The 15,187-nt window shown below is 34.5% G+C and overlaps 1 protein-coding gene across 6 annotated transcripts in view; it reads left to right on the forward strand.

Moving 5' to 3' along the window:
• Positions 1-15,187, forward strand: part of REPS1 (RALBP1 associated Eps domain containing 1) — an 84,002-nt gene that overhangs the window by 46,357 nt on the left and 22,458 nt on the right. For all 6 annotated transcript variants that reach the window (XM_005659169.3, XM_005659170.3, XM_021087338.1 and 3 more), the window contains exons 8-9: positions 871-1,025; positions 12,388-12,509. In XM_005659169.3, coding sequence (XP_005659226.2) covers positions 871-1,025; positions 12,388-12,509 — 277 coding nt within the window. The remainder of the gene's footprint in view (positions 1-870; positions 1,026-12,387; positions 12,510-15,187) is intronic.

The following is a 15,187-nucleotide window of genomic DNA, read 5'->3' on the forward strand; positions in this document are numbered from 1 at the left end:
AGTTTGCTCATACATGGTTTTGCTTACCTCATTTGGTTTTTAACAAGTTTAGTATAAGTCCCATAGCAAGGCATGAGCTTAAGGATGTGCTTCGCTCCCATTTAAATATAGACTAAGACTCAGGATAGGTGCTGTGTAGTTGAAATTAGCCATTAAAACAAATTACAATCACAAATTACTTTTAAAAAATAATTATCATATAAACAAATGTTATTTATACTTTATAGCAATATATTTCTCTATGTTCTAAATTGTTTTGTTAGTATGGTTTTTAGTATAAGCATAGAATGCTATGGTAGGAGGTAGGTAGATAATGTCTAAAACTGAAAAATCAAAAACTAGAAATATCTATGTGTAGTTTAAGGTAATAAATAAAAATGATTGCTTCTGTATCCAGGAAATGAAAGAACATCAGGGTGGGGCTGCTATTTGTTTGTATAAAGCCTTGTAATTCTATTGGATGTTTTAAAGTGCACACATGTAGAACTTGGATAACAGTAAAAACTAAATTTTTAAAAATTTTGGTGACTTATTAACTAAGCCTGGTTTTAACTAAAACCTATTACTAAAAATGCATATGGATTAAAGGTTTTTTTTTTTTTTTTGGTAACTCTCTTGGGGCTGTTTTCAGCATTTTATTATGAGAATTTAAAGCATATAGTAAAGCTTAAAGAATTGTGCCTTGAACACCCCTTTGCTCACTGCCTACAGTTAACAGTTTGCTGTATTTGTTTTATTATACATCTTTCCATCTATGGAATTTTTAAAATTATTTATTGTTACTTTTTAGGAAAGGATTTCTCTTCTTTGTGAGACCTGAAATGAGCCAAAGCAGAACATGATTATACTAATTTTAAGTTTGTCTTCTAGGGAACTCTCAGACTTTGATAAAGATGGAGCCTTGACACTGGATGAGTTTTGTGCTGCATTTCATCTGGTAGTTGCTAGGAAGAATGGCTATGACTTACCAGAAAAACTCCCTGAAAGCTTAATGCCCAAGCTCATTGATTTGGAAGATTCAGCAGGTGAGATTAGGAGCTGAAGAGACCTGATTGCATGCCTCCATAACCCTTGATTCTGCACGATCAAGACAGATGTTAAAATTTACTTTAAGAGCTTAGACATTTCATCAGGAGCACGTAGTTGCCATCAAAATGGGATGTATAGGCTGAATTTGAATTAATCGTTTAGCTTAGTTAGTAAACTTTAGACAAAGAGATGAAGGACTGTGTGCCACCATTTCACTTCACAGTTGTGACTTGCAGAGATGTGAAGAGCATTGCCCAGTGTCTTGTTATTTTGTTGTCTTTAATTGTATTACAGATTGAAGTGGGTAAAGTATCCTGTCTTCATTATCAACATTTTTCCATTTAATGCATCTTAATTTGTTGAAAGAAATGATTGGTTTATCATTAGACTTTGCAATCCACAAGCATTTTCCTTTAAAAAGCCAAGCTCTTTGATTTAGACTCTGAAGAAATCTGGGATATTTTTGTTTGGTTGTAGGTAATGCTGGCTTTTATCTTTTATAAGAATGTTTTTATAGGAATTCTCATCGTGGCTTAGCAGTCAACGAACCCAACTAGCATCCTTGAGAACCCAGGTTTATTCGATCCTTGGCCTTGCTCAGTAGGTTAAGGATCCAGCGTTGCTGTGAGCTGTGGTGTAGGTCACAGACGCGGCTCAGATCCCAAGTTGCTGTGGCTGTGGCATAGGCAGACGGCTACAGCTCCGATTGAACCCCTAGCCTGGAAATCTCCATATGCCATGGCTATGAGCCTAAAAAGACAAAAAAAGACAAGAATGGTTTTGTAAATGCTCTATTTACTAGTAGTTTTCTTTAAAAGGAAACAAGAACATGAGGGTTAAAAAAGTAGTATGTTTCTCTCACATTCTGAATGAATAAAAGGAAATCTAATATTAAATTCCTAATGAGTCTAATTAAACTTAAATTATTTTCATTTTTCATACCTAAACTCTCTTGTGTATTGTGATAGAAAGAAGTTTATACTTTTTAAAAGAAGTTGAAGCAAAATTGGCTTTTTTTTTGGTCTTTTTAGGGCCCTACCCATGGCGTATTGAAGTTCCCCGGCTAGGGGTCAAATTGGAACTGCAGCTCCCAGCCTATACCACATCCCCAAAACAGTTTCCTTAACCCACTGATCAAAAGCAGGAATCAAACCTGCATCCTCCTGAATGAGGTCGTTACTGTTGCGTTGCACCACAGTGGGAACTCCCAGAATTTGGCTCTTAAAAGGGCAGGGTCTGTTTAACTGAGGAATGCTAATGATCTGACTTTCTTATCTAAATTATGTGGAGAGAACCTTATACACGTCTTTACCATCATGAAAAGAATAGTCTCCTTAGAGTTAAGAATCCGAATGTGCTTTTAGTTTTGCTAATTACTCCTATGACCTTGGGCAAGTTCTCACTGCTAATTTTTTTTTTTCTCTTGTGTTTCTCCACCTGAAATGTGGATTTGATGCCATTCATACTTCAAGACCTGAATTGTATATTGACTTTTTATCAACCAATAGGTTGATGAAGTAATTTACTGTTGTTTACATTTTTTTAGAAACATTATACTATGAGGATTGTAGGATTTTCCTAGTCATTTCAGGTAGTCATTTGGCATCACTTATCCTCCAAAGAGCTAAAAGCTAAGTATTTTTGTTAGATAATTTTGCTTTAGAGTTCTTTGGTTTACCTAATAAAGAAATAAGCAAAAATAACTTCTTTATTTAGCTTATTTGATAGCAGCCAAAAGGGACACAGTGGTAGCTATAATCGGATTGTATCAGTGATTTGTAAATTTGGCCTTGTATGTAGGGTTTTTCTGTGACTTTAATTTTAAAAAAACTGATAGCATACTAATACAAGAAATAAGTCAAGCTTATTCTGTTGTATGTCATTTTCTAGAGACTTGTCATCTTGTTATCCTATTGGATTCAGATAGGTGAATCTGGTTTTTGCATAGAGTCAGTAGAGTCTTTTTCTTTCTTTCTTTAATTTAAATAAAATCTGGCTCTTTGTAATCCTGATCTGCTGATGAGATTTTTAAGGCTGACGATTCGAGGTGTTCTTTCCTAGGCATTTGTCTTTTCATACCTTAACACAGAGATGCTCTGCGTTTTCTGCCTGCGTGTATCTATACGCTTTTGCTCTAACTATAATTTTAAATGTATCAAAGACTGAGTTTTTTCCACGTCTAACATAGTATTATATGTTTTCCCAATCAAAGTTATTGTAAATATTTTGATCACACAATATTAGATTAAAATCTGCTTTGCCTGCTTATAAATATTAAACTTGGAGTTCTGTTTTGAGGTAGAAAGAACCATTTAATCTTTTTTCTCCTACCTATCTTAGGCCTGAGAGGCATACGACACAAAGCCCTTCAAATATGGAAATTGTTACGTAAATACTATGAATCAATCAGTATCCTTAAAAACCATTTTAACATAGCTGTGATTTTAGAAGTTCCCAGTTGAAGGAGAAATATCCAAATGCTTTCTTTTGGCTGACCTGGGAACTTTTCTAAACATCCCTTCTGTGGAGCCTTTGGAGTTACAGGCAAAGGTGGTTTCTGTCTTCCCTGATTTCTTCATAGCATATCCTACAGGCTGTTCATTTTGGCACACATTGCACTGAATCCAGTTCTTTCTTTTCCCCCTTTCTACCGCTACACTCTTGAGCTCCTTAAAAAACAGGAATGTATCATATTCATTGTCGTGATCTCAGGACCTACTTCTTGGCAAGTATGTACTAAGTTGCTCAGTAAATGATTATTGAGTAAATTATGCTAAATGTGTGCCATTTTTAAAGTAGGATTTTTTTTTTTTAACATTTCTACCTTTGGAAAATAACAGTCGTTTGTTATCTGAAGCTTGTGATGTTGGGACATATTAAAATATTAGCTCCACAAGTATTCTATATTTATAATTTAAATACCTTACAGAAAAATAGATGACGAATATTGGTGACTTGAGTTACAGTTGCTCAAAGTAACAAACTAAGCTTTTTTTTTTTTTGTCTTTTTGCCATTTCTTGGGCCGCTCTCATGACATATGGAGGTTCCCAGGCTAGGGGTCTAATTGGAGCTGTAGCCGCCGGCCTACGCCAGAGCCACAGCTACGTGGGATCCGAGCTGGGTCTGCGATCTACACCACAGCTCATAGCAACGCGGGATCCTTAACCCACTGAGCGAGGCCAGGGATCGAACCCGTAACCTCATGGTTCCTAGTGGATTCGTTAACCATTGCACCATGACGGGAACTCCCAAACTAAGCTTTTTGTAAGCATGCCAGTATGGGTGGGATATATATGTATTTTTTCCAAAGTCATTTGAACAGATTTATGAGATTAATTATCAGATAGAACAGACAACTAAAGATCATAGGTAGAAGTATTATGTTGACTTGAATTAAAATTTTTAACATTGAACATCACTGAACTTAACAGCTAGAGTAAATAAAAAGGGAAACCTGACCTTCGTTGTCTTACGAAAGTATACAAAAATTCATCTATGGAAACAGCTTTCTGAAGCTAAATTCAAAAAAGAGTGATCATCTTCGAGGAATAGTTATCTTCCGTTAAAAAAAAAAAAAAAAAAAAGATTACGTGTCCTGCTAGCCTACCACAATGGATCTTAAAGAAAAAACCAAATATGTCGAGTTGTACATCATAAACTCAATCTCTAAAGAATCTTCTTGTAGCACAGTTGCAATTATATATATCTTTTTGTGATTATTTGGTAAATTTCTTTCTCTTAAACTAGATTAGAACTTGGGCAGGTCATAACCAGATCAGTCTTGTTCGTTATATTTCAGCACCTAGCAGAATGCAGATTGAGTAGGCGTTCACATTTTGAAATGACTAAATGGCTGAACCACTTGTTTTTAAGAACTATTTCCTGTCACCACTCTACATTGCTCACATAAGCACATCATAGTATCTGGTTGAGCTGCTCAGAGAGGGAAAGAAAATTGTTTACTACTCTGTGTTCTCCTCCATACTTGCTGCTTACACAGTAAATTTGAACACACGTTTCATTGTTGATATGGTTCATAATGTAGATCCCCAGTCTTCTAGTGATAACTTTTAACATGAATATCTTTAAAAGCCAGAGACTTATTTATGAATAGTTTGCCAAAAATCCATACTTGAGACTAGCCTGATGCAAGTTAATTACTGTTAGGAGTTTCTCTTGTGTTCATCCGGGTAATTTTAACATTTAAAAGCCTACAGAAGTAACACATGCGTCTATCTGGTTTTTTACGCAAGTGCAGTTATATTTTACACCCTTGCTTTTTTTCTAAAACATGTTTTCTAAAACAGCTCTGCTCTTTTTCACTTAATAGAGCTGTCACATTCTTTACCATACTTGATGGTTCTTCCTTAATTTAACCAGCCCCTTATTGATGGAATTTTCCAGTAGTTTCCTGGCTTTACCTTTTAAAAGGTGCTGCCAAAAAAAAAAAAAAAAAAAAGTACATATCTTTTTATGTATTTTGTACAGAGTACCTCAAATCTTTATTTTGGAAAATTTACTGTCCAAGTGCCTTTAGTTGCAGAGGAAAAATAATGAAAACAGGCACTAATATTCATCATCAACTTTATATTAAAGAATTACTTCTCAAGCTCCCCTTGTGTACACATACACATACATATACATTCTTAACACTGCTGTCATTTATTTTCATTTTGTGGGGTATTGATGAATGCGTACAGTTGCAGATATTCTCAGAGATGCACCATTCAATGAAATTGGACAAAATAATTAGAACTCCTCAAATTCCTTGCAAAAATATTGACAAACAAGGCTAGTGATACTTGAAGGATGGCACAATAGGGGCTCTAAAAGATAATGGTATAAATGTCAGTAAATAGTATAAATAGTCCTTGGGAATATTTAATGATACCCTTAATTATTTTTTGCAGAAATGAGCTTTTTTTTTTTTTTTTTACAACTATGTTGTGAAAGTCAAAGTAAAGTGAAGGATGTCTGTCTTGCTCTGTTAGGAAGAGAACTCTGGAAATAAATGAGAACCTTGTCTTCTTGCTCAATACTCTTTATTTACTGTACTTACTTATGGGCCTCAGTAAATGTTCACTGACTGAATTTGTGCTTTTATTAATTTTGCCACCAAATTTCACACAAAAATTTTAACATTCTTTATTCTTTATACTCATTTTCTGTGTGAGTTTTGATGACAAAGCCCTGTTAAGTTTTTTGGGTTTTTTTGTTTTTTGTTTTTTTTTTTGTCTTTATGAAATTTTAGTCCTTATTTTAAGTGGATTAACTTTAAATGGGCTTTTTCCATTTTTAGCTATCCTTAGATTAAGGGAAACCTATATATCTGTAGGTAATATTCTTTGAAGTATAATAGCTGAGTCAAATAGTATTTGCTATAAAGTGTCGATGGTACTGCAAAAAAAAGGTCAACAGGTACAGTTTAATTAGTACATGGGATGAATGTCTTATTTCTTTTAAATCTTGCTGGACATGGTTTACTTCTGCTTTTAAAAAATCTTTGGTTTTAATTTAAAACTGAAGACTTCTACATAGTCCTTCTTAAGGTCTGCTTACTAAATTTCCATTTTGTGGAGTATTGGGAAGAAGTGGAATTAATTTTGAAAATAGAGCATACTTTTTTGATCCATATGATTCAAGACAAAGCATACCTTAAATTAAATCTTAAATTTCTTCATGTGTTTGTATTGCATATCCCTTTTTTTAAGTGTGAATGCAGAAGATACCATCTATAGTTTTCCTTGCAGACTTAAAATTTTTCCAAACTTTTTAAAAAATTTTAAATGTTTTTCTTATAAGAATAATATTCACATCTCAGGCAAATAAAAGTTATAGTTACTTTCCTTAGATGAAGCTATTAAATGAGATTAGAACCCTGAACCTTCATGATTGAAGAATTCTTCCTGGATTTGTTTTGCTATCTGAAAGGAAAATAAGCTTTAAATGATAGGACTTTAGGGAGTGTATATATTTCTATAAGATTAACAGTAGCTGGCAGTCATTTTTGAAACAATTTTTTAGTATGTTGAATGTAATACTAAGAAAATCAGAGAAATTTGGAGTGGTTAGGTTATAAACCTAGAATAAAACTGATGTTGTTTAAGAAAGGTTGTTCAGTAGGTAAACTGACCTGAATCAGAGTCTAGGGAGGCTAAAAGGATGAAAACTATTGAGAGTGTTTTTATTTTCTAGTGCAATCCTGAAAATAAGGTTTGCACTTTTAATATTAATCATTACTAACTTTTAAATGTAGATTGGCTACATCAGTATGATCATACTGGGTTGTGTCTTCCAGACACGCTTTTATACGTGGAAATACTCTGCATAAAAGCCCTTTTGGGTTTGACTTTAACAAATAATTTAGGCTCATGCTCTTCTTTTTCAGCCCTGATGCTCTGATGATGTCAGGGGCAGAGCAGAACCCTCAGGAGGGAGGCAGGGTTGACACAGTGTTCCAGCAGGAGGCTAGGTTGGAACACTGCACCAGGTAAGAGTAAAACTATACCCCTGCCTCCATAAGGATACAGTCTTAAAGACTAACTTTGTGGGTGGCCATGAAGCTCTTTGTTGGAGTATTTATAAGGAGCCAGGTTGAAGGAGGTGCAGTTTATTTACAGACCTAATACCGCTCTTCAGACTCATGACTGTTATTTTCTAGAACATAGATAATTTGCTCTTTTTCTACTCTCCTTTGTTGTTTTGTATATGAAACAGGAAAGAAGCAGTATGTAATTTTGCTAATTTATTCCAGAGATAATTTTTGAATTTTCTAGGACAGTGATTTTTTTTCAAGAGTTTTAGTCTTAGACCACATATAAAGGTCTTAAAATTGGGGGGGGGGCACAAAGAGCCTTTGTTTTTGTAGATTAGCTCTATCAATAGTTACCCTATTGGAAATTAAAACTGATAAATTTTTTAAATACTCTTACTGCTTTGTTTTAAGATAATAATAATAAACCCCATACCTATTAACATAGACTTTTTAGGAAAATAACTATATTCTCCAAAATAAAAAATTTGTAAAGGAGTGGCATTGTTTTACAGTTTTACAAATCTCTTTAATATCTGGCTTGATAGAAGACAAATTCTCATCTAGCTGCCTTCTGCATTCGGTCTGATGGGTTCGTTACTTTCTTTGTGGTATCAGGGGTTGGCACACTTAGCCCTGAGGCCAGATCTAGTCTGCTGACTGCTTTTGTATAGCCTGCAAGCAAAGAGTATTTTTTGTTTTTCTTTTTAATCATTGAGGAAAAAGGAATAGTATTTTTATCACAGATGAAAATTATATGAAATTAGAATTTCAGCATCCATAAATAAAATTTTATTGGAACGCAGCCAAACCCATTCATTTGTGAATTGCCCATGGGTTGCTTTGGCATTGTAGAAGGAGAGTTAAGTAGTTGCAACGGTGACCTTATAGCCTGCAGAGCCTAAAATATTTACTATCTGGCCCTTTGTTAAAAAAAGATTTCCAGGAGTTCTCATTTTGGCTCAGTGGGTTAAGAACCTGACATGGCGTCCATGAGGATGTGGATTCTGGCCTCACTCGGTGAGGTATTGCTGTAAGATGCGGCATAGGTCGCAGAGGCGGCTGGGATCTGTGGCTGTGGCATAGGCCAGTAGCTGCAGCTCCGAGTCAACCCCTGGCCCAGGAACTTCCTTATGCCGCAGGTGCGGTCCTAAAAAGGAAAAAAGAAAAGGTTGCCAATCCTTAGTACATGAAGAAAATTTGGCCTCACATAGTAAAAGGGAGAACTACTTTCAGATAATTATGGATATTACTGTACATATCACTCCAGGAAAATAACTGTATCAGAATAATTATGGAGCATAATTGTTTGGATAATTATGGTTATTACTATTAGTACTACACCAAAACTCAAACAATGGTAATTTCTTAAAGGTTAATTGCAGTTTGAAAACTGAAACATATATTAATGAATTGTTTGTTTGTACTATTACATTAAAATCTGTAGATCTCTCTTGTATTTGAATGACTCTTTTACCCATGTATGGGTTTGTAACATAGTACATTGATTATTTATAAAATATCAGTTTGTTAAATTTCGCAGATGTTTTAGATGTTGGGACATTTTATTATAAATTATCAAAAAGCTTATTTGTTAACATTACAACCTGTCTTATTAAAGAAGTATTTTTAGTACTGGGAAGCGCTTGAGCTAGTAGACATGGATACCCATTTTCCATATTTCTAATTGTCATTTAAAAGCTTGAACTTTGTCATTAGTAACAAATTTTGAAAATAGCTATTTTCCTTGAAGGGATAGGATCACTTAACTCATTTCTGAGAACATCCCTACCTAGCATGTCTGAATAATTACAGTTTATCAGCTGTTCTTTCGAGAAAAGTGGTGTTCCATGAAAAAAGGGACTTGTCCAGCTGACAACTGAATAACACAAGTAGACAACCATTGAGGCAACAATTACACTTTGATATGGAGAAGTGCTTTGTATGTATTTCCCATTTTGCCACACAGAGAATTTTAAAAATGTGTTTCCAGGGATGAGATTTAATAAAAGTAATAATTTTTACTGCTTAATTTTGAACGTTCTTTGCCATGCATATTTATTGATTTATTTTTATTTATTTTAACTGGAATGTGTGGTGGTGAAGAATACAGTGACTGCTGGTACATTTAGGTGCCACTGCCGTGATTCTTGCCAATAAGCTAGGAGTTTTACCCACCATTGCTTTCGCACCATCAGCGCATAGGCCAACACAGGAAAAAAAAGCATTATCACTATTATTAAAATAATTTTGACTTTTTAGGCCTCCCTAACAGAGTCATGGGGACTCCCAGCAGTCCATGGTTGACAATTTAAGAACTATTACTCCAGGAAAATAACTGTATTGGAATGATTATGAAGCATGATTATTTTGAATAATACTTCATTTCGCAGCCTCGAAGGGCTGCACCCACTGGTATCCAGAATCCATCCTAAACCATAACTTCCTGCAGTGGGGGTGGCATACACTCTACCCTAAATTTATCAGTAGAAGACTGACAGGATAACAGAGGTCTGGACAGTCCAGTCAGGGTCCCCGTTGCCCTAAGATGACTTTTGAAACTTAAGAAATAATATAGTGTGGCCTTTTTTTTTTTTTTTTTTTTGTCTTTTTGCCATTTCTTGGGCCGACTCACACAGCATATGGAGGTTCCCTGGCTAGGGGTCCAATCGGAGCTGTAGCTGCCAGCCTACGCGAGAGCCACAGCAATGCAGGACCCGAACCACGTCTGTGACCTACACCACAGCTCACAGCAACGCTGGATTGTTAACCCACTGAGCAAGGGCAGGGATTGAACCGCAACCTCATGGTTCCCAGTCGGATTCGTTAACCACTGCGCCACGATGGGTACTCCTAGTGTGACTTTTAAATAGGCTCTTTGGAAAATTAATCATCCTATAGTTAATACTATTTTTATTCTAGCTTTCTCTTCTTTAGTATCTGCTTTTGGGGATCTTTTAAAGACATTTCTTCATTTACCATCCTTCTAACAGAGTTTCCCTTCCAGTAAACTGTCATATCTGTAGCCATTATCCTTCTTTCCTTAACTCCCTTTCCCTTTGTTACCATGGGGGAAAATAGTCCACAATTTTTGTTCATACCAAAAACTACGAGCTATCCTCACAAGGAATTTGCTGCTACTATTTATCAATAGTTATTTTTTCATTCACTTTCCTAAGAGCTCTGTGTTAAGAGGTCTTGATAGAACATTATCTGAAGCATTTCTGCCTCTTACTGTTTCATACACTCTCATGCCTTTATTGAGAAAGGAATAGAATTAAGAAAAATAGCAACAATTTTTGATCTTAGAAAACAAAAATTTATCAAAGTATGATAAAATTAGACTACAAATTAGAACTTATAATGTGATATGACTATAAAATAATGTCAGAGTGAGTCAAAAGGAAGTATTTTGAGATAGTGATGTAACAGTGAAGAAGAATTTTGAGAACTTTTCAAAGTATCAGTAGTTAATTTAGGTTCTAGGAAAATAACAGTAAAGGATAATGAGTTAAAATGAATAACACAAAAAGTAACTCATTCAGTAAATGAATGCCTTGTATGTATTAGGTCCTGTATTAGGCGCTAAAAGGTGAAGGATTTACTAATGAATAGATTGGAAGGTTAGAACCTATACATTGCTAAGTTATATAGCTGCTATGTAGGAATTTGAAGTGTAACACTAACGTTTTACGGCTAATGTCTTTGTTTCTGATGGAGAAACTCAGGTGCAGTTTTGTTCAACTTGCCCATGGTGAAACAATGAGATAATGACTGATATTAGAATCCTATTTTTGATACAGGTTCTAAGCAGATTAGGTTCTCCCCATTAATTTGGCAATTAATAATGACTTTCAGACCGGGATTATGTTCAAAACTGTGTCAAACGTGGCAAAATTGGAATGAGAATTTAGTACCATTGAAATTCCTTCTGTTTTTAAATCACAGTTTATTCTGTTTTTAAATCACAGTTTAAGAGAGTTTAAATGAGGCCTTAACTAATTGAAAGTAGAGTTTGATACCACAACACTAAAAACCACTTTGAAAGTGTGTCATGGATTTATAACTCTATCAGTTGTCTATAAATGCTAGTGAGGCTAATGATAAAAGTTTGTTTCATGTGGGCTCATTGACTTTGCTTTTTGCTCATGCCTGGAATCTTCCTCACTTCTTGCTGTCTACCTTGCAAATATATGCTGCTTCTTGGTAAGGAGGAAGATTTGTAGAGAAAATGCCAGTGAATTAGCATAAATTAGCAGATCCCAAAGTATGTGCCAAGGAAACATTGAGGGATTTTTATCTGATTGAAAAAAGGTTTGTGTTTGGGATAAACTGATTTAAATAAAGTTTATTTGCTCTGAGACAAGACAAGTCTTTGATATGCAAATATGTGTGAGGACACACCAATAGGAAGTACGGTATTCTCATATTTATTTGAGCAGAATACCTAATTAAAAAAAAAAAATACCTTACTGATTACTCCATGGAATACACTTTGGAAAGTGGTACAAATCCATCCCTATTAGAAAAGGATTCAAAGCATGTGCCCTATTGCATTCTTATATTCATTACCTTTTTTCTATTTATTTGTAACTAGATTTCATTTTCATGGAAAACTCTGGTTTCAGGTAGACAGTAAGTAGCCAGAGTAAATATCACTTTATTGTCTGATTGTTAAAATGTTTGTTTTGGGAAAATGAGGAAAAGAAGTTCAGAATATAAATTACTACTTGTGAAAAATTCTCTATTCATTTTTTTTAATGAGTAAATATTCCTAAACTAAAATACATTGTTTATAGAGAATTTCTCTATTTTTAAATTGCAGACGTTGGAGATCAGCCAGGTGAGGTAGGTTATTCAGGCTCTCCTGCAGAAGCACCTCCAAGCAAGTCGCCATCAATGCCATCACTAAACCAGACTTGGCCTGAGCTGAATCAGAGCAGTGAGGTTAGCAAAGCTTCCCTTTTCTTTCACTAACATTAACTTTTTTAAGGTAAGAAGTTCTAAGCAGAGTAATTTCAGCATATAGCTCCTTCTGTGTGCATGCATAGTTGAGGGACCATATCAAATGTGGCTGTGATAGATGTTTGTAATTATATGACTCTTTGAGGTTTTCAGAATATTTTTTCATATATTATGTACTATCGTTTAGTTTCCACCATTCATTCCTACTAAAACCTTGTGAGTTAAGACGAGGCAGACACTCAGTCTTAATATCAAAATGGTGAATGTCTTGGACAAAATAGCCAGTGAGGGACAAGGGCTGAGGTTTGAACACAAGTGCTTTGGTATTCAGTCAGCTAGCGCACCTGCACTGTCACACTACCTTCTCATTCCTGTAAGCAAAGCCTGAGATAACAAATTTGGAAACTCAATATTGGAAGTGGTATAGAGGCCACTAATCCAGCTTTCCACATGATACAGTTTTTTCCATAGCCCAAGCAATTCATAATAATTTATTTTATTTAATATAAAATGGAATGATTTAACCTTATTAAATGCAGCAGTTAAAGACCACTTTATATAAAGATCATGTTATGTAAGATCCAGCATAACATGCAAAACAGAATTTGAGAAAAATGCATTCCTTCCTCCCCCATGACTGTGGAACTCCATTACAGAAGACAGTGAAAGTAAGGCCACTCTGATTAGAGTGAGGGAAGAGGACCCGAGGCCCTGCCTCTCCAGTACACCTCCTGAGGCCCCTCTGTTAAACCTGATGCTCTGTAGAACTCCAATTAAAACTATGGCTCAGCCTGTTAGAGCAGTTTGCTTTGTGAACAACTTAATGTTTTTTTCTTACAGTTTTTCTGTCACTTTTAGAGTGATAATAAAAAAGTTTGTTGACTTTCAGGAAGGAACTCTAAGCTTCTATGCTTTTCATGCTTTTAAAGCCTGAAAAGTACTTGGTTTAAGAGACACTAGTTAATTTTGGACAGTCGGAAAACAGAGAAGTAACTGGCAGTTTTAAAGTCCTTGCTGCTGTTATATGACATAGTCACAGATACCTTCTCAGACATTATGACATACCAAACAGCATGCTGTCAGATGTCAAACCTTTTGTGTGAGTGTTTTTCTAGGAGGAAATTTAAGCCTTGAAATTTAGTAGTGGAGAGACTTTATAGAGAATAGGGTCAGTGTTTTTGAAACCACTGTTTTTGCTGCATTTATTCACTTCAGTCATTTATCTAAGCAATATCAAATTAAAAATATTTTTACTGATATCAGTTCAAAAGTAAAAGCAATTCTTTCTACAGAATCTCAAATCTAAAGCCCACCTTCATTCCAAATAAAATTGCATGTGATCATTAAAGAGGAGGAATGGAAATCCCCTTCAAATCTGATTTAAGCAGTTGCATTTTCCTTTTTAAAATATACTTAGCAAGTTTCATTTTGTAGTATTTGTTAACAGTGATTTTTTTTTTTACTATGTGTAGCAAATCAAAATGTGTGAAAACTAACATTGATTTTTGACATATTTTAATGATGTTTATTTAAAAAATCTACTTATAATTGGAATTTATATTTTAATTTTTTACCTCAAAGTACTAATATCCTTTCAACAAATATTTATTCAGCACCTGTAAATGTGGATGAGGCATTGTAGGGGATAAATAATAATAACACTAATAATAATCCCTAACATTTATTGAGCACTTTTGATATGCCAATTCTGTTCAAAAAGCTTTTTACATATACTAACTCTTTACATCTTTCTAACAATCCTGTGATGCAGGCATTATTAATCTCATGTTAGAGATGGTGAAACTGGAACACAGGGAGGTTAAATTACTTGCCTAAGATGTACAGCATAAGTAGAATTCTAGTAGTCTACTTCCAGAGCCTGTACTCTTAGCCATTATGTTAAAGTTAACAAAGATAAGAGTGTTTCTCTGCTCTCCAAATAACTTACATAGTCTTGGGAAACCAAGTAAAATCTCATGCCGCCAATAGGTAAATAAATGTCTTCTTTTTGGAAAAAAATATTCTGCATTTTAGCTTTTCTCCACAGTTAGATAATTAGGATTTTAAAAATTCCTTCTATACCTATGCAACAATAATTATTGAAGAAACTAATTGTATTAACAAATTTGGTTCATCACTTCCTTGAAAGTGAAAAAAAGTGAATTACTGTGGATTACATTAGCCATTTGAGTAGATAATTTTTATTAATGTGTTCATTTGCTAATATTTAATTTCCTTATATGTCTTCTCAAATTGAATATCACTATTTTAAATATTAAGTTGAACTTTGAAGCATCAAAATGCATACTTTTCCATAGTGTATATAAAAAGAGGATTTTGGTTAATGGGTGAGATGTCTATGTGTAAACATTCGTGTGTATATATTGTATATGTGCAGGTGTTTTTCCTTCAGAGTATAACTGAAAATTCTTTAGAATCAAATTTTAATAATAATGTTAATGATTTTGATATAAAAATCATGTTATTTATTGCTAAGATCAAATGTAATTTACTAAAATTAATAATCACGTATCACAGCTCCCGTCGTGGCTCAGTGGTTAGCAAATCCAACTAGGAACCATGAGGTTGCGGATTTGATCCCTGGCCTTGCTCAGTGGGTTAATGATCCGGCGTTGCCATGACTGTGGTGTAGGTTGCAG

This window comes from Sus scrofa, chromosome 1 (assembly GCF_000003025.6).
Source record: "Sus scrofa isolate TJ Tabasco breed Duroc chromosome 1, Sscrofa11.1, whole genome shotgun sequence".
Lineage (NCBI taxonomy): Eukaryota > Metazoa > Chordata > Mammalia > Artiodactyla > Suidae > Sus > Sus scrofa.